Consider the following 21,869-nt stretch of genomic DNA (forward strand, 5'->3'; position numbering starts at 1 on the left):
AAATAAAGAAAAAGAAAAAGACACGAGTTAGTATATATTGAGGTAATTCGGATGCATGCTCTATTGGGGGGAGCCCTTTTTTGTGTCAAGGGTAGGCCTAACATGAGAATGCAATCTTTTAGGATATGCACATACAATACTTGATGAATCCGATCAATTTATTAAGTGAAAAATAATTTAAAAAATTTGGCCAATTGGAGTGACAAGAAATATTTGTCTTAACAAAATGAGGACAAAATCCGAACAGAATGATTATTTTGATTGACACATAAAATGATGTGTGAAAGACCTACTCTTAAAAGAATTGCAATGTCTCAACTAGTTTATTCAGGGAATCTTAGATCGAAACCCTGAAAGAGAATAAACGGATCAAATAGATCGGATGAAATTGATAATTTATTCAAAAATTGACTGGATCGCTCTAAAAATGAATTGATAAAATGCATTTGATGAAATTGATGATTTATTTCAAAATTGACCAAATTATCCTAAAAATGGATTGAATTAATTATTTATTCAAAAATGACTAAATTGTTCTAAAAATGAATGAATTGATCAAATAGAGGAAATGGAGCTAATGAATTATTCAAAAATGACTGGATGGTCCTAAAAAGAAAAAAATGGAAAAAATCGATTGAATTGTCTACCCATGGTAGTTTCAAGAATTTATTGCGATAAATTAGTCATAAGCCTTCTAAAAATCAAGATTTGCAACTTAATGTCCTGCAAGCAAGGGATTTTTACCAATTTTAACAAAAATGGTCAAAAGATGATTATTAGAGGCTCATATTCTAATGTGCAAAAATTATTCCATCATTCTCAACATCGTCATGGCGGAAGGGATCGGATCCTACTTTATTTCGCGCACTACCCTTTGGATGGTACAAGAAATATAAACGTGCAAGTCTCATTGGATTACATATCTGAGTCATAGGGTGGCTGATTCCTAACACGGGATTCTCTATGCGGCATTCTCTCTAAGGTTTATGCATGATGCCAATTTATCAAAACAATTAAATATGCAATTCAAAATAAAAACATGACCTAAAAGGACCCTTTGTAGGCCAGGATGGGCCTAAAATGATGTGCAATTATTAATTTTCAAATGCAATACATCGAAATTTTAAACGTGCAATAGCCTGTCTAAGAGGGTAGATTCTAAAAGAGAATCATGCCAGATCTCTTACTTTTTAGCGTTTGCGAATGCGAAAGACAAAAAAATAAAGAAACGTTAGTTCAACACATAATCACATAACACGTTGGGCAATTAAATGACATAAAAAACAAACAAGATAAATAAGGAAAGGGGGTGGGATCCCTCCCCTCATGTCTAGTGTTCCTATTTGGGTAAGATTGACTCTACCCTAGGCAATTCCTAATATGGATACATGAGATTTGGCTCACTAATGCATCTAAACTCGATCTGGTTTCAGGCTTCCAAGCTTTCAGACAAAGAGGCGAAGAGTCATCAATCCTAAGGCCCTTGGTCGGTGGCTTAAGTGATCCTTTAAGCATCGCAATGGGTGCAGAGCACACCATCCGCCTATCTAAGGAAATCGATTCTAATCCTACAAGGAGATCTGAGAAACGCCCACGAAAAAGAAAAAAATAGGGTAAAAATTACGCATGCACATATGAAGTGCTTCCTTTTGAGAAGAGAGATTATAATACCATCAAATGCGGGAAAGGTTCTAGAGTGACTACCCCCCACCCAACAATGCAAGTACGATACAAGTAAAAGCAAAGAAACAATTCATTCATCATATACATGGTGTGCGAGAAGTGATTACGCGCGTGGTAGATGCAAAAACAATAAAAAGAGAAAAAGGAAAAGGAAAAAAAAGCACGCAATCTAAAACCTCCAAATGTGATATATAGGAAGGTTAGGAAAAGAAAAAAATTGACTAAATCAAATACTCAGACTCTCAAAGTCCCCAATGGAGTCGCCAAGCTGTCGCACCCCTTTTTTAATGAAAAATTAATTTGTTAAGAAAAATGAATTTTTTGATTTTTAGAAAATAAATAAAGAAAATGGGCCTAAATGGGACTAAAAAGTGCGACGGTTTGAACCCAAAAATAATAGTTTAAAAAGGGTTTTTAATGAAAAATGGGAGTCGCCACTTGGTATTGAGTTAAGGTGTACCAAGTCACTTAAAATGAATTTTTAAAGCAAAAATAAAGAAAACCCTTTTTAAACGACTCTAAGTTTTCGAAAATCAAAGAAAGTATTCGGAAGTCACATTTGAAAAAAGGGAAGGCAAGGATAAAATCCAAAACACCCTTTCAACCTAATCAAGGTTAGTTGCGTGATTTAATCAATAATTTTCTTAGCTTAACTTAAAAATTTATCACATTTGAAAGTTACTATATGAATGCAATCCTAAACCTAATGGTTATCGGAAGAGTCAATATGTCTCTTCAAAACTCAATTGGTGCCAATCACATTAATTATGATGTTTAAGAGTGACTTTTTGAAGAGGTCATGAATATGCAAAAGTACGAGAGTCTAAGAAAAGAAAAGAAAATAATAATATACAAATATATATGATTTAAAGGAATGCATCATAACGGGTGCGGGGAACTAACACTCCTGACTTCAATATTCCCTTTAATAGAGGGAATACAAGCGTTCTAAGGCTAAAGAGCCACACTCATCTATATCTCATATTCAAGGGTTATTTCCTAATCAAATCAGGCAAATGTACTAACCTATCTCTAATTTTTCCTATATGAAGTGCAAATCTAATGTCATGTCTCACATATAAGGTAAGGAATATACATATAGGAAAAATATGGGATAAGAGATATATATATAGGGGGAATGACATGCCAAATGATAAAAAAAACCTAAAAAATAGAAAATATGCATGAGTGTGTAGTGATTGGCATACAAACATGATCTAACGCGCGAAGGGTTCATAAGGGTCTAGCATTGGACTAATCCATGTCTCTATTTTTTTCTTATTAGCATTGGACTAGTGTGAAATCGGGAAAGGGATCACAACTAGCGTTGGACTAGTGTGGCGACGTCGCACATTGATTATAATTAAACTAATAATATAAAACATAATAAAAATTAGTAAACACATAATATCACATAAAACACATAGCACATAAGGATGATATCTAGATGCAAGACCCTAAAAAAACGAGTAACACGTAACACACAAGCATGCAAAAACACATAAAGCAAATAAAGCCCTAACTATTATATTTGGGGGTCCTAACTACAATCTAAAGGAGATAAAGAATGAAATAAATAAATGACCTAACTATTACATTTGGAAGCCCTAACTACAATTTAAAGGGGTAAAGAATAAAATAAAATAATAACCTAACTATTACAACTTTGGCATTTAATTGCCTTCCAAATAATTAAAAATTAAATTAAAATAAATACACAAAATCAAAACAATAAATAAATGAAATAAAAACATTCAAAAGGGCATGTAATTACACATAAAAGTCGCATAAGGGCACATAGGATCAAATAAGATAAAATAAAAATAAAGTATAGAGTATACCTCCCTTGAATTGGTGACCTAACGAAATGGAAATTTTCTTATTTACCCTCCAAAAAATAAATAAAAAGTTCAAGGCATCACTTTAATTAACAAACAATCATAAAAGATGAAAATGAACGTGAAATTGAATCAATCAAAGCATTCAAATAAAGTAAACAACCCCCTGGTCAACAAATTAACAAACAAGGACCCAATTGAAAGAATTAAAAAAATTTGAGAGATAAAATTACTATTACAAATATTAGGGGGTCTAAATAGAATTAAGGCTTAAGATGAAGTCTATCAAAACTTAAATGCTAAAATTCACAAAAATAAAACAAAACCGATTTACTATAATTAAACAACAAAATTACCCAAACTTTCTTACTAAAATTCAAAATCGAAACTATAAACTTATCAAAAATTATTAAACCTTCAAATATCATCCTAAAATTTATGAATAATCTATCCAAAGATCACATCAAAACATGCCCAAGAAAAATAACAATTTGAAGGGACAAAATTGATTTCATTTTCACAAAATTTGGGCCATAGTAGAATAAGATAAAAATTATGGGATTAAAGTACAATTTTGGAAAACATTTCATGCATGCTTCATAGAAGCTTTCTTCCTCTCGCAATCTCAGAAGCTTTCTGCGAATTTCAACTGCTATTCGTTCAAGCAAAAACATCATTCATAACTTAAGTAAAATTCCAGGATCAATTAATACTTCATTCTAACAACATCCAACAAGAAATTAGTGACCCCAAAAAACCATTTTTTCCCTCTATTTCCTCTCGGGTTTGCAAACGAAAAAATGAAGACAGACCCCTTTCATCCAACAAATCCTCGAAATAGCAACAAATGACACAGCAAAACGCAGCAAATAACGCAAAGACCAACGTTTAACAAGGGTACATGAAGATTCGAATGATAAAAACACAGTCATGGCTATCAAACATAGACAGCAGCAAACCCACTCAAGATTCTCAGTATACGAACTTGGATTCTCGCGAAAAATGGTGTTAAAGCTATAAAATAAGAAGTTAAGGTTACCTCAGAACCTTTTGCAAGGTAAAACGGAGCTCAAGGTCACGCCCGGGATCATGCCAATCTGGAAAAGAAGCTCAAGAAGGTTTGCTGCAGATTTTTCAGCGATGGCGACCTTGCAACTTTGAGCCTTTTTTCAGATTTTTCCTCCCTTCCTTTCTTGCTTTGGTTCCTTTCCCGCAGCCTCTCCTCTCTCTCGCTACTGCCCGAAGTTCTTTCTTCCTTTTTCCTTTCTTGTTTTCATTTCTTGCCCCTCGTAGGTTCTTGTTCCTCCGTGGGTTTTCTTTCTTCCGTCTGCCGCCCTTTTTTCTCTCTGGTTTCCTCAGCCCAAAACCCTTCTTTTCAATCTTTCCTGGTTTTTTCCCTTTTTCAATTTCTTTTCCTTCTCATTCTCTCTCGGTTCCTCCCTTTCTGTAGCTTCTCACTCTGTATCTTCCTCTACCCGATCCTTTCTTCCTCTTGTTTCTTGCTTTTTTCTTCTTGCCTGCCACTCTCCTTGCCCGAAGCTATCTTTTTTTTTGTTGGTTTTTCTCCTGATCTCCCCACCGCCACCCTTTCTCCCCCTATTTTTGTTTCCCTCAAAAATCCTTCTCTTCCCGAAACTTCCCTCAGAAAACTCCCGTAGGTTCTCCCTTTCTTTCTTGCCGCCCCCTATTCCCTTCCGCCCTCTCCTTTTTCACGCCATTCTCTTGCTTTTATATCAAACAAAAGGGATCCAAACCCATAGAACAAAGACTGAGATTAAGTTGGCTTTTTTTAAAACTGATTTGATTTATATTTTCTTTCCTTTTCTGCCTTTCTTTTCTTTCCTATTAATTAATTAAAAATAATTTTCTTAATAAAATGAAAATAAAACAAAATAAATAAAATTTAAACAAAATCCACTAAAATGAAATAAAAATGTCAAAATTTTGGTATCTACATTGGAATTATGCAGAAAAAATCCTCTCTCCAAGTAGAGGTGTTTCTCTCTCTAAGTAGAAGTGCTTTCTCTTGGGATAAGAGCTCCTCTCCTCTTTGGTGGGAGAGTCAGCAAAATCAAACTTTTTCAAATTTCTACAATCCCGAACTTTCTCAGCATGGACTTCCAAGCCTTCTCCACTACTGATCCTATCAGGAATTTATGGCTAATGAATGCAGCACCACTATGCGTTAAATGATGCATGAAGGGTAGCAGATCTTGCACCAGAAGCTTTATAACTATGGTAAGCATACGCCAGGTATAACATGATTCCGTGTTTTCTTTTCTTTTGTCTTTTCTTTAGAGGTAACCTTTGACCAGAGTACCTTTCTGTAACTTTTTTCTTCGTATTCCCCTTCTTTCAGTAGTTTCATCAGTGCATCTAGTGATTTTTTTGCTTTCTTGTAAAAATTTCTTGTTCCTTCCTTGGAACTTGTGTTTCTCTTGAGTGTGAAGTGGATATACTGCCTAGAAGTGTCTGATAATATCTATGGAGGGAGACCTGTCGGAGTTTATGCAAAAGTTTTCATTAGCAGATAATGAGCTCTCAGGAGCCACACTGGAACTGGAAGATCTTCATAATGGAGTTAGAGAATGTGAATGTAATCTTATAGGAAGATTAATGGGAGAGAAAGTAGCTAACTTCACAGGGGTTAAAAACTTCATGACTGTTGCATGGGGGTATCCTAGGAATACGACAGTGATGGAACTGGGACCTAATTTGTTTCAGTTTAACATCCCTAATTCTGATGACAAGAAAAAAATTGCTGATGGTGGCCCTTGGATGATAGATAATCAGATGTTAGTTCTGAACAGGTGGGCAGAAGGAATAGAAGAGGACTATAGAGCTTTTGTGATCGCACCCCTATGGGTGCAAATCTGGAATCTGCCAGTACACTGGCTTACTAAAGAGGTAGGAAGAAAAATTGGGACAGTGTTCAAAGAAGTTAGGGACGTGTTAATCCCACAGTCTGGAGGTAAAGAGAGTAGGCATTTGAAAATCTTAACTCTAGCAAACCTGCCTTAACCTCTTCTTAGAGGAACAGTGGTTAAACTTGAAGGATCTCTCAAGTGGGTAGCCTTTAAGTATGAAAGGTGTCCTGACTTCTGCTATAGCTGTGGAATAGTAAGGCATAGTGAGAGGTCCTGCAAAGAGAAGAGAGTCTTAGAGGGAAGCACCTTAGAAAACCAGTATGGGGAAATAACAGAAGCTCACCTTAGAAAAAACCAGCTAGGATTGAAATTACTAGCAATAAAAGATATTGGACTTTCCAAAAAAGAGAACTGGTTGAGCAAGAGAGAATTAGGACTTAACTGGATAAAAGTCTTTTGGAAACTCTTAAGTCCACTGGTAAGAAAGGAAACATCAATTAGGACTTGGGGAAGGAAATGGAGGATATTAGGACAGTGCAGGATATGGGAGGCTCAACAAATGTGATGGAAAATAAGAAAGCTCCCCAAGGCTACAGTGAGGGCCTCATGAACCTCGACAAGGGAAAGCTTGACCTCCCTCCAGTGATACAGGTTGAGGAAGAGAATCAGACCCCAACTGAAGTGGAAGAGATGGAGGAGGATAGAGGGGTAAAATTGCAAGATAAGAATCAAGAACATGGGGTAAGTGAGGGAACTGCAGGGGTGCTAGTGATCCACCATGAATCCCAAAGAACTGGGAAGGTTCTGGAGGCTATTGATAAGCAGGCCAAGAGAACTTTCAAAAGAATGAAGTCCCCAACCAAAACCAGAAGACCTTTGAGAGAATTAAATGGTAATGGAGCAAGCCATTTGAACGTTGGAAAGAGAAAGGCTCTGATCAGGGATGAAGAAATGGAGGAAGTTAACAATGAGATAGTGCAGTGGAAAAAGACCAAACCAATGGAAGAGTTATATTCTGCTGAGATGAGGGGAGAGAAGGTGGGGTCCTTCCTTAAAGGGGCCCCCAAAAGGTACATGAGAGTCCTGGCGTGGAACTGTCAAGGTGTGGAAAGCCTCTTGACAGTTCCCCATCTGAGGGAGGTGAACAATCTCTCCTTTCCAAATATGATTTTTTTAAGTGAGACTAAAAATAGGAAACAAGTTATAAATAGAATTGCTAGAGGGGTTAGATTTGATAGTAATATGGCAGTAGAAGTAATGAATAAGGCAGGTGGCATGGCCTTGTTTTGGCCTAAGGAAACACATATCTTGAAGGTGTACAAAACTACCTTTATGATAGAAGCTAAAATAGAAGACAATGATACTTAGGTTGTCTGGTGGTTTGTTGGTGTTTATGCTAGTTGTGACCTAATGGTTAGAAAGGAACAATGGAGGGTACTGAGTAATAGGAAAAGACTGTGGGGAACTAAATTCATAATAGCTGGGGACTTTAATGATATTCTTGCTAATGAAGAAAAGTGGGGAGGAATAGTCAGGGAGGAGAGGGGTCTTAAGGACTTAATGAATTCATAGATTAGAATGGCTTAACAGATATTGGTTTTGAAGGACAATCTTGGACGTGGAGCAATCATTGGGATAATGAAGGAGAGGTCAGACAAAGGTTGGACAGGTGTCTTTGCAGTTTAGAATGGTTTAAAGATTTTGAGAAGGCAAGATGTCAACACATTGATACTTTTGCTTCTGATCACTATATGCTTTTGTTAGATACAACCCATAGGAAAGAAAGGAAAAGAAGAGGTTTTATTTTGATAAGATATGGCTTCAAAGGGAGGGGGTTCAATAGGTGGTGGAGAAAGCCTGGCATAAGGAGGAACAAGGATCAAGAATGTTCAAAATCACAAAGAAGATAAGAAACTACAGAATTGAACTTCTGAAATAGAGAAATACTTTCCAGGCTAACTCTAGGAGTAGAATTACTAATCTGAAGAAGGATCTAGAGAGAGTTAGGGACTCAAATTCTGAAGATAGAAAAGGTAAGCTAGCTGACATTAAAGATCAGTTGAAAGCTGCTTACAAAGAGAAAGAAAATTTTAGGAGTCAAAAAACTAGAATAAGTTCTTAGAGAGGGTAATAAGAACACTAAGTATTTTCACACCTATGTCAAGGGAAGGAGAGTGAGCAATAGAATTAGGAACTTGCAGAAGGAAAATGGTTCTTGGACAGAGAATGAGGATGAGGTAGTGACTGAAATCTCATAGTACCTTAAGGAGCTATTTAACAGTGGGGGGAGGAATGATATGTCAGAAATTCTAGATGGTATTCCACATTCCATAACTCAGGAGATGAATGATAAGCTAACTAAAGCAGTGGAGGCGGATGAGATTCATGATGCACTATTCTCTATGCATCCTGACAAAACCCCAGGCCAAGATGAGATGTCTCCACTATTCTTTCAGAGGTTCTAGAGCACCATTAAGAGTGATATTATCCCAGCAATCAAAGCTTTCTTCAACTCTGGATTCATGCTTAAATCTGTAAACCATACTGTCATCTCCCTTATCCCCAAAATCTTGTACCCAACCAGTTTAAAAAACTATAGGCCTATCAATCTTTGCAGTGTGCTATACAAAATTATCTCTAAAATACTGGCAAATCGTTTGAAATCTGTTCTGGACAAATGCATAAGCAAAACTCAATCAGCTTTCATCCCAGATAGACAGATTTTAGACAATGTGATTTTAGCCCACAAATACATGCACTACTTCAAAAACAAAAGACAAGGGAAAGATAGTTACATAACATTCAAGTTAGACATGGCAAAAACTTATGATAGGGTGGAGTGCTATTTTTTTGCAGGCTATGACGGAAAAAATAGGATTTTGCTCTGCATGGATCAATTGGATCACCAGTTGCTTGGAAACTGTTACCTACTCTTTCAACTGCAATAGGGAAATTAAAGGTTTTGTGTCACCAGGAAGGGGAATACGCCAGGAAGATCCCTTGTCTCCTTATTTATTCTTAATATGCTCAGAAGGGTTCTCTAACTTGCTGAGGAAAGCTGAAGAAAGTAAAAGGATCAAAGGATTGAAAATCAGCAGGCAAGGACCTTTTATTACTCATCTCTTCTTTGTAGATGATTCCCTCATCTTTTGTAAAGCTAACAAGCAACAGGCTACTGAAATCATGAAAGTCTCAAAATCTATGAAGTTGCTTCAGGGCAACTGATCAACCTTGACAAATCTGCAGTCTTTTTTAGTAGGAACATGCACTGTGAGCAAAGGGAAGAGGTATGCCAAGCATTGGGAGGGATGGTTGAAGCAAAACAAGGGAAATACTTGGGACTTCCAATGGTGATTTCAAGAACAAAGGATCAGATCTTTGGCTTTGTAAGAGAAAACATAAAAAGAAGGTTGCAGGACTGGAAAAACAAATTTTTGAGCTCAATAGGGAAAAAGGTAATGCTAAAGGCAGTTTCAATGGCCATGCCAACGTATGTCATGTCATGCTTTAAGCTACCAAGAAAACTTTGCAAAGACATTAGTGCTTTGATGGCCAACTTCTGGTATGGTGAAACAAGTGGCAGGAACAAAATGCATTGGATTTCTTGGGAAAGAATGGCATTGAATAGAAATGAAGGAGGACTAGAATTCAAGGATCTTGAAGCCTTTAATAAAGCACTATTAGGAAAGCAGGTATGGAGGATTCTTACCAAGTCAAACCTTCCTGTTAGTAAGGTGTTGAAAGCTAAATATTTCCCTAAGGAGTCCATTCTACAATGTAAACTCCCCAAGAATGCCTCCTGGATTTGGCAAGGATTAATGGGAGCAAGAGGCTTAATTGATAAGGGCCTGATCAAGGGAATTGAAAATGGAAGGAGTACAAGAATATGAGAGCATAAATGGATTCCAGAGACAATCATAGGCAAGCCAACTACCAGTAGATCTAATAACTGTGAGCTGAAAATGGTGGATGAGCTAATCTGTCACAACAGAGAGAATAGAAACATCATCTTTTGGACTTTCAATAGAAATGATGTTGAGAGGATTCTAAGTATTCCTTTAACTCTGTTTGGGAGGAAGACAGTTATTTTTGGCAACCACATGCTGAAGGGACGTACACAGTCAACTCAAGCTATAAAATCCTGATGGAGAAAAATAGTAGTGCAAGGAAATGCAATTCTGATGAAGCTGGCTCAAGTTACACAGATGGAAGTCAACAAGCGACACAGATGTGGGACACACTCTAGAGGCTCAACATTAAACACAAAATCAAGGTTTTCATCTGGAAATGTATAAAATGAGCATTGCCAGTAAGAGAAACAGTAAGTAAAAGAACAAGAATGGGCGATCCTGTATGCAGAACCTGTGGGGAGGAACAGGAAATAGTAGAACATCTACTGCTAAACTGTCCTTACACGATGGACATATGGAAGGCAGCTCCTATTCAATGGGATAGGGCTAAAGACCAGTAGGGAGACTTCAAAAGATGGTGGCTCAGAATTTCAGAAGTAAGGAAAAGACCAAAAGGGAGGGAACATATTGGTCTGACTGCAAATATTTTATGACAGGTGTAGAAAGATAGAAATAAAAAGGAATTTGAGAGCTCAAATAGATCCACACGAATTAGAGCAGTAGAAAGAGCACATAAAGAATGACTGGAGCAAGTGGAGGTGGAGAAATCGAAAGAAAGAAAGAGCACAGAAGAAACAACGTACATGTATGAACAACAAAGCCAGGATAATGAAGTTGAAGGAACTATAGCCATGGATGTGACAACTGCTACAAAGAAAGGATAGAACACTCTTGGCATTGGTGTCACAGTTAAGGTAACTCCAAGCACTAGAATTGCAGAATGGGGGTTGAAAGAGAGAAACCTGGGGAACAAAGTTTTAGATGATGCGGTGGCATTAAAACTAGTCTTATGCAAAGTTGTGCAACATCAGTGGAGCAAAGTCAGGCTCAACTTATATAACAAGGAGCTGTTGAAACAAATAACACATCAAAGACCCTTGGATAGCAGAATGGCTACATTGCTGGAGGATATCTATAATATGCAGAGTTTGTTTTGCATGTGCTCTTTTTGCTTCAGTAGGGAAGAAAATATGATAGATAGCAGAAAACTTAGTGCTGATGCCTTTGGCATTATTGTGGAAGAGGAAAGGATTTTTCCTCAGTGTCTTTGAGCACTTTTTGTATAGTTTCTCTCAAGTCGAGCGATTGCTCACACATGTATTTTCTTTACTATAATGAAATTCTCCTATCGTTTCGAAAAAAAAAATAGAACCAAAGTGGGGACCCTATTTTCAGGAGGTGTGGGGAAAAGAGAGAGATGGTGGAACATACCCTATTGAAACTGCAGAGAAGCTAAACAAATATGGCAGATTGGTCCAATCCAGTGGGAAGGCATGCAAGAGTATCATGGAAGTTTCAGAAGATAGTGGACCTCAATCACAGAAGCAAGACAGAGAACATTAGGTTCATAACATTTATCGTTAACTATCAACATACTCTGGTAGATATGGAAGGACAGGAATGACATGGAATTCAACGAAAAACACCACATTTCATGGAGGACAATGTAGAAGGCACAATAGGAATGCATAGAATTTAAAGAGATAGCAAACCAAGGAAGCTAGGATGAGCACAATAGAAACATTAACTCAACTTCAGAACCACCAGCAGCTAGGGCTAGAAGAGGAAACCGTCAAATTGAGAGTTGTAGTAACAAGACAAAAGGACAATCCTATCTCGAAAATTGGAATCACTACAACAGATGATAACCAAGAGTCAATGATAGGATGGGCACTGAGAGAAAGAAGCTCAGGCTCACATATTATTATTATGGATGAGGCAGTAGCACTAAAGCTACCATGAGCAAAGCTACCACTTTGCAACAAAGGAAAGTGCAATTTCAAGTGCAAAACAAGCAGCTTCTCAACACATTTGATCACAGAAGGCACGGGACATCAGAGTAGCATACTTTGGTGGAAGATATTATTCAATTAAGAGTGTTGTTTAAAATGTGTTCATTTTGTTTAGTTAATAATGATAAAAATTATATAAACTCTAAGATTAGCATTTATGCTTTAGGCATTACACTAGATGAGGAAATCATGTTTCCTCAGTGTCAAGTACACTGACTATAAAGTCAACTCAAGCTTTTGCTCGCAATTACATAACTTTTGACAACAATATAATCAAATATTGTTTCGACCAAAAAAAAAACAGCAATCAATGTAATAGAATTCAGCTACTTTACTTCACATCTACTGCGTAACTAGCAGTTCAATGTCATAACTGCAAAAGAACTATGGTCATCATGATCGAGAAATCACATTGATTGATGACTTGATGTTTATACCTTTTCTCACCTCCTTTTACAAAAGGATCCAGTGGACGGAGTTGGGATACTCTGTTCATTCTTGAAGAAATTTTCAGGATCTACCATGGTCTTCAATTTAACCAATATATCAAAATTGTCTTTGAAATATTTGCGCCCATAAAACTGCCGCTACGGATTTTTAGCTCCAGCCCTGTTCCTCTGGTGCTTAAAATTGCTGCTTGAACATGTGGGATTTCCAAAGGTGTGACAATTATGGATGGTTTTCTGGTACTGGAAATGTTGAACCTGAGCTTTCTAACATGGGCTTGTAATACAGAGTTGAATGAACTGTTTGTTGGACCATAAAGAATGTTAGAAATTTGGCCACTTGGGATTCCAACTTTTGTTAGACAAGTAGCAAAATTGTCATAGATCGAATCTGCAGCTGCAACACAAAAGGGTTGAGGAATTGAAGTGAACAAAGGAAAAAGAATGACAAGAAGAAGAAAGGGGAACATGGTAGAGGACAACATGTAATGAGCCCCAGGACAGAACACTAGGGTTATATAACTTCTGTTTCTTGTACATGTTAAAGTTTAGTAGACAACTAGAATGGTTGCTAGACTGTAGGCTAGTCGAAATTTTGGAAAATTGATGGAAATGCAAGGGGAACCGGAAAGTATGCCGTGAAGATTTCCATGACTGCCTAAACCATTGATCATGGAATTAATGGTTGAGAAAATGTTAGGCTAATGTAATCCCATGAAGACAGACAAGGGCGGACACATATTGACAAAGCTAGGAATAGCTGTGTCAATTAGGGCTTTTGAGCCGGATTTTAACAAACCCAAATTCGACTCACATATTATATGGATTTTTGGGTTTCAATCTCATAATAAAAAACTCAAACTCAATTCACACTATTATATGAGTTTTGGATTCAAATCGAACTTCACCCAAACTGATAATTAAATACATAATTATATATTTTATAATTATGAATTAATACAAATTTATATATAAATTATTAATTTTTTATATCGTAATATGTATAATTATAAATTATAGATATTATTTTATATACTTTACATATATAATTATACTCATATATGAGTCGAGTTTTAACCGCATCTGAGTCTAGTTTGAATCAAACTTGACTCACATTTAGTTTGGACCTAATATTTAAGTCCAAAATCTGCCTGACCCAATTAAAACTTAGATTCAAGGAACATTTCGGGACTGAACGAGTCGAGTTCAAATTGGCCTGACCCCATTGATAATCCTAGTTAGGAATGAATAAAGACTGAGTTGGTTAATTGTATAATGTTCCCCATATGTCTGTGTCTGTATCCATCAAAGATTTTCTCTGCTTAGTATTCAATGGACATTGTTTATTGTATAATGTTTCCACTGTGTCTAGATTCATATCCAACAAAGATTTTTTCTGCCTGGTATTCAATGGACATTCTTTAATGTGTTTTATTTTTGCCTAGTATATTATATATCATTTGTATATAGACACTTTCCTTAAATTAACATCACATTTTCAATAAAAAAAAGGACACCCTTTCAAGTCTTAACTAATTTCCATTTTCTACAATTTACAGTGTGTTATATATATATATATATATATATATATTCTTTTTCAAGTAGGATTGTGGATTGATAGTAGGATTGTACCTTCCTTGTGACTCCAATTTGGATCTATAGATGCATGTGAAATGTTGTACCAATTCAAGTCCATTTTTCCCTTTTATTTTTTAATTAAGGTCAAGTTTATTGATGCTGCGTGTATGTTTATGCGCTGACGTTTAATTCACAAAGATTCTCGAGTTGGCATAATCATGGGCATAAAAAAAAAAACAAAAGAAAAGCAACTAATGGAAAGATCTTGTTGAAAATGTTTCTTATGGGCCAAACCAAATACAATTGGCTTGTAAGTGATGTTAATGAAACTAAAGAAGAGAAGCACCAAACTCTTATACCCTTCTGTTCAACTATCTTTTCATAACTTGAACTGTAAATTTTCTATTACAGACGAAATGTATTGCCAGTTAAGATACACTCCGTTCTACTCTTTATTTCCCTCAATTTTGTTTTCACAGTATATCCACACCTGAACTTTTAACATTTTTGTAATATTCGAACTATCTCTGCCCCATGCAAGCTGGTTTACAAGATATATCATTATAACTGACACACAGAAAAAAAATTAGTCATGCGGATTAAAAAGTAGAATAACGTTTACACTTTTTTTTTTTAATACGGCAAGGCAGTGCATAAATTAAGTAGTAACAAGTCTTACATGACTAAATCCTCTCCTATCAGCCTCGACGAGGTTAGCATGTCCATAGGGGTAGGAGGAGAGGAGGTAGTTCTAAACAAGAAATAAAAGGTACAATAAGGCATTAACAGCCTGGATTGACAAAAAGTAAAGGGGGCAAAGCCAGTGATGATCCTATGTTGGCTAAGTGGTCTGCTCGATTCGATATTATCAACTGAATTAACTTGTGATCAACATTATCTACTGAACTAACTCGTATTGAGGGTCCATTTTTTTATTACCATTGCAAGTTTTTAAAAAATATCAAATTAATAAAACGCGAAAAATACATTGTTTAAGGCCAAGTTAACATTTTTTTTCAATTTGTATAGGGCAACAAATTCCCGTAAAATTACTAGAGATAAATATGCATATAAGTGTATCTTATTTGATTTTTTATATTTTTTTATACTTGTCTTTTACTTTCAGTATCATTCGAGATTCAACACAAGAAATTCACTGTTTTACAAAACCAAAATACAATATCATCCGTTTAATCAATTGACAACATATTTCGAGTCGGAATCTTATTCTATCAAATAGTAATCAATGAAATCGAATTCAGCTGCTTTACTTCCATCTACTGCATAACCAGCAGTTCAATGTCATAACTGCAAAAGAAGTATGGTCATCGTGGACAAGATATCACACAACTGTAAAACCATTGATGACTTGAAGTTTATACCTTTACTTTCCTCACCTCCTCTAACGAAAGGACCTAGCGGGCAGAGTTGGGATACTCTGTTCATTCTTGAAGAAATTTTCAGGATCTACCACAGTCTTCACTTTAACCAATCTGTCAAAATTGTCTTTGAAATATTTGCGCCCATAAACTTCTCCTTCACTATAACTGTTCTTCCCGTTATCAGTTGTACCGATATCAAGATCCCTATAGTTGAGAAAAGCCTGCCTTGGATTACTTGATACATAAGGGGTCGTGAAACTGTACAGTTCCCTTGCTTGCTCGAGGTATTGATTTGTTATGTTGGGGCTCGCATCGTCCCAATTCACTGAGTATTGAATCTTGTAAATGATCCCTGCCCTGTGAGGAAATGGTGTTTCATTTGCAGGGATTTCACTCATTCTTCCACCATATGGATTGAAAACAAGTCCAGGTTTTCCAAGCTGAACCATTTTGTTGAAGATTGAAGTCAGTGCATCCTTAGGAATTGGGGTTTGGACATAATCTGATTTTCTCTTCAAGAAATTGACATCAGAAGTTCTGTTAAGAAGAAGTTCAGGTTTTGCCCCAATGTCAAAATTGGACCAGAATAGCATTGACTGTATCCAGCTACCTTCTTTACAATCACTTTTCTGCAATCCCAGAGCAGGGAATCCAGCATTCATCACAGACATAAGATTGTCTGAATCTCCTAGATACAATGCAATGAATGTTAACCTGATGATCTTCTGACTCTTACTTTTGCCACTTTTTGAAGTAATTGGTTGGACAAGAATTCTTATGAAGAGACCATTGTCCATTTTGTCAATAACATTCTGCCACTGAACAAGAATATCTGTTGCATTTTCTGCCTCAGTCCTTTGAACATTAAAGACAGTCACTATCTCAGGCACCTGGACTAACTTAAGTTTGTATGCCAAAACAACCCCAAAACTGGCACCACCACCACCCCTGATAGCCCAGAAAAGATCTTCCCCCATCGCCTTTCTATCCAAAACCTGGCCTTTAACATCAACAATCTGTGCATCAAGAACATTATCCACCGCAAGACCAAATTTTCGCAACATTGCACCATAACCACCCCCACTGATGTGCCCGCCAACGCCTACAGTTGGGCAAAGACCAGCAGGGAATCCATATACTTTGCTCTTCTCCCAAATTCTATAGTAAAGTTCCCCGAGCGTCGCCCCGGCTTGTACCCAAGCAGATTCGCTCGGGATATCAACCGTGATGGACCTCAGATTAAACATGTCAAGAATGATAAAAGGGACATCAGAAACATACGAGATACCTTCATAATCATGACCGCCGCTACGGATTTTTAGCTCCAGCCCCGCTCCTTTGGTGCACAAAACTGCTGCTTGAACATGTGGGATTTCCAAGGGTGCGACAATTATGGATGGCTTTCTAGTACTGGATGTGTTGAACCTAAGGTTTCTAACATAGGCCTGTAATACTGAGTTGAATGAAGTATTTGTTGGACTATACAGAATGTTAGAAATTTGGCCACTTGGGATTCCATTTTTTGTTAGACAACTTGCAAAATTGTCATAGATTGAATCTGAAGCTGCAACACAAAAGGGTTGAGAAATTGAAGTGAAAAAAGGAAAAAGAACAAGAAGGAGAAGAAAGGGGAACATGGCAGGGGACAGCATGAAATTTGTCAACTGAAAGTTGTTCTAATAGTAGCGTTCCAAGGATGTTATTAAATAAGCACCAGGACAGAACAAAAGGAGAGCTGTATTATATACTTGTTGAAGTCAGTACCATACAACTAGATTATCAGAGTGCAGGCTGGACGAAACTGCAAAAAAATTGATGGAAATGTAATGGGAACCGGAAATTTTGCCGTGAATATTCCCTTGAAGGCCTAAACTTTTGACCACGGAATTAATGGTTGAGAAAATATTAGGCCAATGTAATCCCACGAAGGCAAAGACAAGGACAGATACAGATTGACAAAGCTAAGAATGAATGAAAGGCCGTGTTGGTTAATTGTACAATGTTTCCGCTGTGTCTAGTTACGCATCCAACAAAGATTTTTTCTACCCGGTATTATTTTTTACCTAGTATATTAGCTGATTTTGGGAGTGTTTTTAAAAAATTTTGCTGTAGCAGAGTTTTTAAATTATATTTTGAGATATTTTCAGAAAATATTTTGGAATATTTAAGAGTAGAAGAGTTTCTAGAATATATTTTGAGATATTTTTTAAAATTTTAAAAAAATTTAAACTAATTTTTAGATTATCTTTTAGAATATTTTTAAAAAAATTTTATTATATTTAAAAAATTAGTTTTAAAACACACTCCCATCCAAACAGTCGTTGGTGTTTAGACACTTTCTTTAAATTAACATCACTTTTTCAAAAAAAAAAAAAAAGAAGAAGTAGAAGAAGAAGACACCGTTTTAAGTCTTAACTAGTTTCCATTGGCTACTAAAACTCATTTTATACCATTTACATTGTTATAAATATCTTATTTTCAAAAAGGATTGATAGTATAATTGTACCTAACCTTTGTGACTCGAATTTGCATCCGTAAATGCACGTGAAATGCTATACCAATTAAGGTTCACTTTTTTTTTCCCCCTAGAATTGGGGTCCACTTTATTGATGCTTTATATATGTTTATGCGTTGATGATTACTTCACAAAGAAGTAAAACTAATCTTTTTAAGACATTATAACTCACATGATTGATTCTCAAGTAATTGATATCTTAATTAATGATTAATATTCAATCAATGATTAATTAGTATCTTCTATTTAATAATAATTGACTGCTATATTTGGTTAATTGATATCGTATTCAATAAAATGATTAATCAAATCAATCAAATAGTCAAAGATATTATTTGTAGTTATGAATTATGGTAAGATTTTCTTGATAGAAAGAAACAGTAGGCATTTTGATATTTGTTAGTAAGGGTCCTAACATAACTTATAAAAGGTCTCTGATACTCCATCTACAAGAAAGATTTTTTGGGTAGGCATAGGTTAAAAGATTTTTTACTCTAAGAAGACAAGGAGGTGTATGGGATTAATTTACACTTGACAATAATGAACAGAGATAAATTATTTAGATTTTCGCTACTTAGTACATGTCGTTTGTACTTATTTCATTTAACAAAAGATTCTCGAGTTGGCATTAGGGGAAAAAAAAAGAGCAACTAATGGAAACATCTCGAATGAAACTTGAAAATGTTTCTTAAGGGTCAAACTAAATGCAAATGGCCTGTAAGTGACGTTAGTTAAGCTAAAGAAGAAAAGGACCAACTGTTATACCCGCCCGTTAGAAAAAAAAAAAAAAAAAAAAAAACTGTTCTACCCTCCTTTTATGTTATTTCATTTTTAATTTTTTAAAAAGAATCAACAATAATTTCTCAATTATTTTTTGATACTTGGAACACGTAAACTGTTTATTATAGACAAAATGTATTACCAATTAAGATACATTTTGTTCTGTTCTTTATTTCTCTCAATTTTGCTTTCATATGTAGCACAGCCACACTTGGACTTTCACATTTTTGTAATATTCCAACACAAACAAGTTTGCAAGATGTACCGTTACAACTAACACAGAGAAAACCATTATTCATGCAGATTAAAAGTAGAACAACATTTAAACTTTTTTTTAGTACGGCAATATACTGCATAAATTCAGTAGTAAAATGTCTTACATGATTAAATCCTCTCCTATCAGCCTCTATGAGGTTAGCAAGTCCATAAGGGGAGGGGGAGAGGTGGGAGTTCTAAACAAGATATAAAAGGCAAAATATGGCCTTAAAATCCTTGATTAACAAAAAATAATGGAGCCAAAGCTAGTGTATAATCCTATATTGTCCAAGTGGTCTGGATAGTGATTTGCTGCACAAGGGAACCCGTCACCTCCTGCATTTGCTGCAGAAGGGCCCTGCATGCAATCACCCACAGGACAAGCATATGGACGTAGGGCAGGGATGGGGGGTATGCAGCGGCAAATTCAAAACCCCAAGGTGAATCTCTGACTAGAGCTGTTAAACGAACCGAGCTGTTCGGTAACTCGGTTCGTTTCGACTCATTCATGTTCGTGAAAGGCTCGTTCGAAACCTTAAACGAATCGAGTTCGAATGAATTTTTTTGTTCGATTAATAATCGAGCGAACACGAGTATGTTCGCGAGTTTTAATGAACGTTCGCGAACATGAACATAATTATCATTTGACAAATTTTAGGGTTAATTTTATGGCTGGATTTTTATATTTGGAGGGCAAATTATTTTGTTTTATTTGTTGTTTTTATATTAATGATAGTTATATAGCTAATGAATAATAGAATTTAGTCACTTAGTGCTTTAATTGTTTTTGAGAATGATTAATGATTTGCATGGCATATTTAAGGTTTAAAATAATTTGGATTCGAGTATTTCAAACATGTTCGCGAACAGCTCGTTTATGTTAAACGAGCCGAACACAAACTCGAACTCGAACACGAATTTTGCTTAACGAGCCGAACACGAACATAGGTTTGGAGTTCAAAAATTAACGAACGAACACGAATGTTGTTCGAATCGCTTAACGAACAGAGCTCAAACATGAGATACTCGGTTCAATTCAGTTTGTTTACAGTTCTATCTCTGACAGTGTACATTTTTTTTTATCCTTTATGTCAAATATGGTTTGAATTTTAAATTTTGCTTAAATTTGGTAGTGGAAATCATTCTATTTATTGAGTTTAGAATCATCGAAAGATATTATATATGGATTAGGATGCATATTTTAAGTCAAACACTTGTGAAACTGATCCATTGATAATCCTAGTTAGGAATGAATAAAGACTGAGTTGGTTAATTGTATAATGTTTCCCATATGTCTATGTCTGTATCCATCAAAGATTTTCTCTGTGAGAGCCCCACCTCCCCCTAAGGCGAACTAGAAGGGTTAGCGGACTGCCTGCTCAACTCTCGCCAGGACTAACGGGATAGTTCAATGCGATCTAAAACGTTTCGGAATGTACAAGCGCGTTTAAACAAGTCAAAATAGCATACAACAGTTATCCAACAAGCTTATACATGTACGGTTTGCAAATTACAACTCAACGAATTGGTTGGATCAAAATACACTTAGGGTTTTGCCCAAAAGGAGCTATTCAAAATACATTCACATAAGCTCAACTCGGCAACCAACATTCATAGCCTTTCCAAAAGTATTCAAATTCCTGTAAGAAAAACAAAAGGGAATAGAGTGAGCTTACGCCCAGTGATATACTACCACTCAAGCAACGAAGTTCATATAAGCATATAGCATTTCATTCCAATTCATCTAATAGGAAGTAAGCCAAGAGCACACATCATTAGAATGGGTAAAAGGATACGGACGACTCTCAGGAGCCCCTTTCCTCGCTTGTATACTTGATCGGATTTCATTGACCCTCCGTCAATGTTTACAAGGTAACCAACCGTAGGCTCCACTTTACTTCCATTCTTTCCACCCAACATACCCCTACCGGGCCCGAACTCCATACAGTATAATTTTGGTAATACTCGAGTATACCGAAATCGAAAGTCTTATACTACAAGATTCCATATAACAGTCCCTATGGCTCGTCAATTTTTCCGACCAAACCGTCGCTGGCTCGATTCAATCGACTACCAATGGGGTTGAGTTCAGTAGTAATAGTAATGGCCGTTGGATACTCGTTCAAACGACACCAAATCAAGTATTTGCATGTATCACTCAATTACACAGTAAACAGTCATATAAGATAAAAGGGTGAGAGTGATCAAATACACCCTCACCTCAATCAAGGTCAACAATGCAATTAAGCCATCAAATCATCGATTTTCAATGTAACAAAGCCACATAGTAACAATCAAGTGAGTAGTACACTCACCAAGCAAGCAAGTGAAATTTCATAAACTTCCGCCCAAAGAGCGTCTTGAATCACCGTCACGCCCTAAAATATTCAAACAAACACAATAAGACTCGATTACAAGTCATAAACCAATTCCACATACTACCAAAAATAAGGCTCCATTAGAACGTATAAGTACTAAAGTAAGCTAGGAAAAGTCCGGAAATGAAAGTTAAACTCTAAAACCCAAAAATAGTTTTGACATCTTTTAGCGTATTGGATACAACCGGCACTACGATTATCGGATGGATGTAAAATATACACCA

The 21,869-nt window shown here is 36.1% G+C and overlaps 3 protein-coding genes across 3 annotated transcripts; 2 read left to right on the plus strand and 1 right to left on the minus strand.

Annotated features, from left to right (window-relative positions):
• Window positions 1-6,005: 6,005 nt before the first annotated feature.
• Window positions 6,006-6,542, plus strand: LOC140014200 (uncharacterized). Its single transcript, XM_072064624.1, has one exon. The coding sequence runs from the start codon at window positions 6,006-6,008 to the stop codon at window positions 6,540-6,542; it is 537 nt and encodes a 178-aa protein (XP_071920725.1).
• Window positions 6,543-9,651: 3,109 nt separating this feature from the next.
• On the plus strand, window positions 9,652-10,278 carry LOC140014201 (uncharacterized mitochondrial protein AtMg00310-like). Its single transcript, XM_072064625.1, has one exon. The coding sequence runs from the start codon at window positions 9,652-9,654 to the stop codon at window positions 10,276-10,278; it is 627 nt and encodes a 208-aa protein (XP_071920726.1).
• A 5,195-nt stretch (window positions 10,279-15,473) lies between these two features.
• LOC140014387 (berberine bridge enzyme-like 21) lies at window positions 15,474-17,424 on the minus strand. The gene has a single exon (XM_072065201.1). The coding sequence runs from the start codon at window positions 17,367-17,369 to the stop codon at window positions 15,738-15,740; it is 1,632 nt and encodes a 543-aa protein (XP_071921302.1). The 5' UTR covers window positions 17,370-17,424; the 3' UTR covers window positions 15,474-15,737.
• Between the last annotated feature and the right edge of the window lie 4,445 nt (window positions 17,425-21,869).

This window comes from Coffea arabica, chromosome 9c, assembly GCF_036785885.1.
Source record: "Coffea arabica cultivar ET-39 chromosome 9c, Coffea Arabica ET-39 HiFi, whole genome shotgun sequence".
Taxonomy (NCBI): domain Eukaryota; kingdom Viridiplantae; phylum Streptophyta; class Magnoliopsida; order Gentianales; family Rubiaceae; genus Coffea; species Coffea arabica.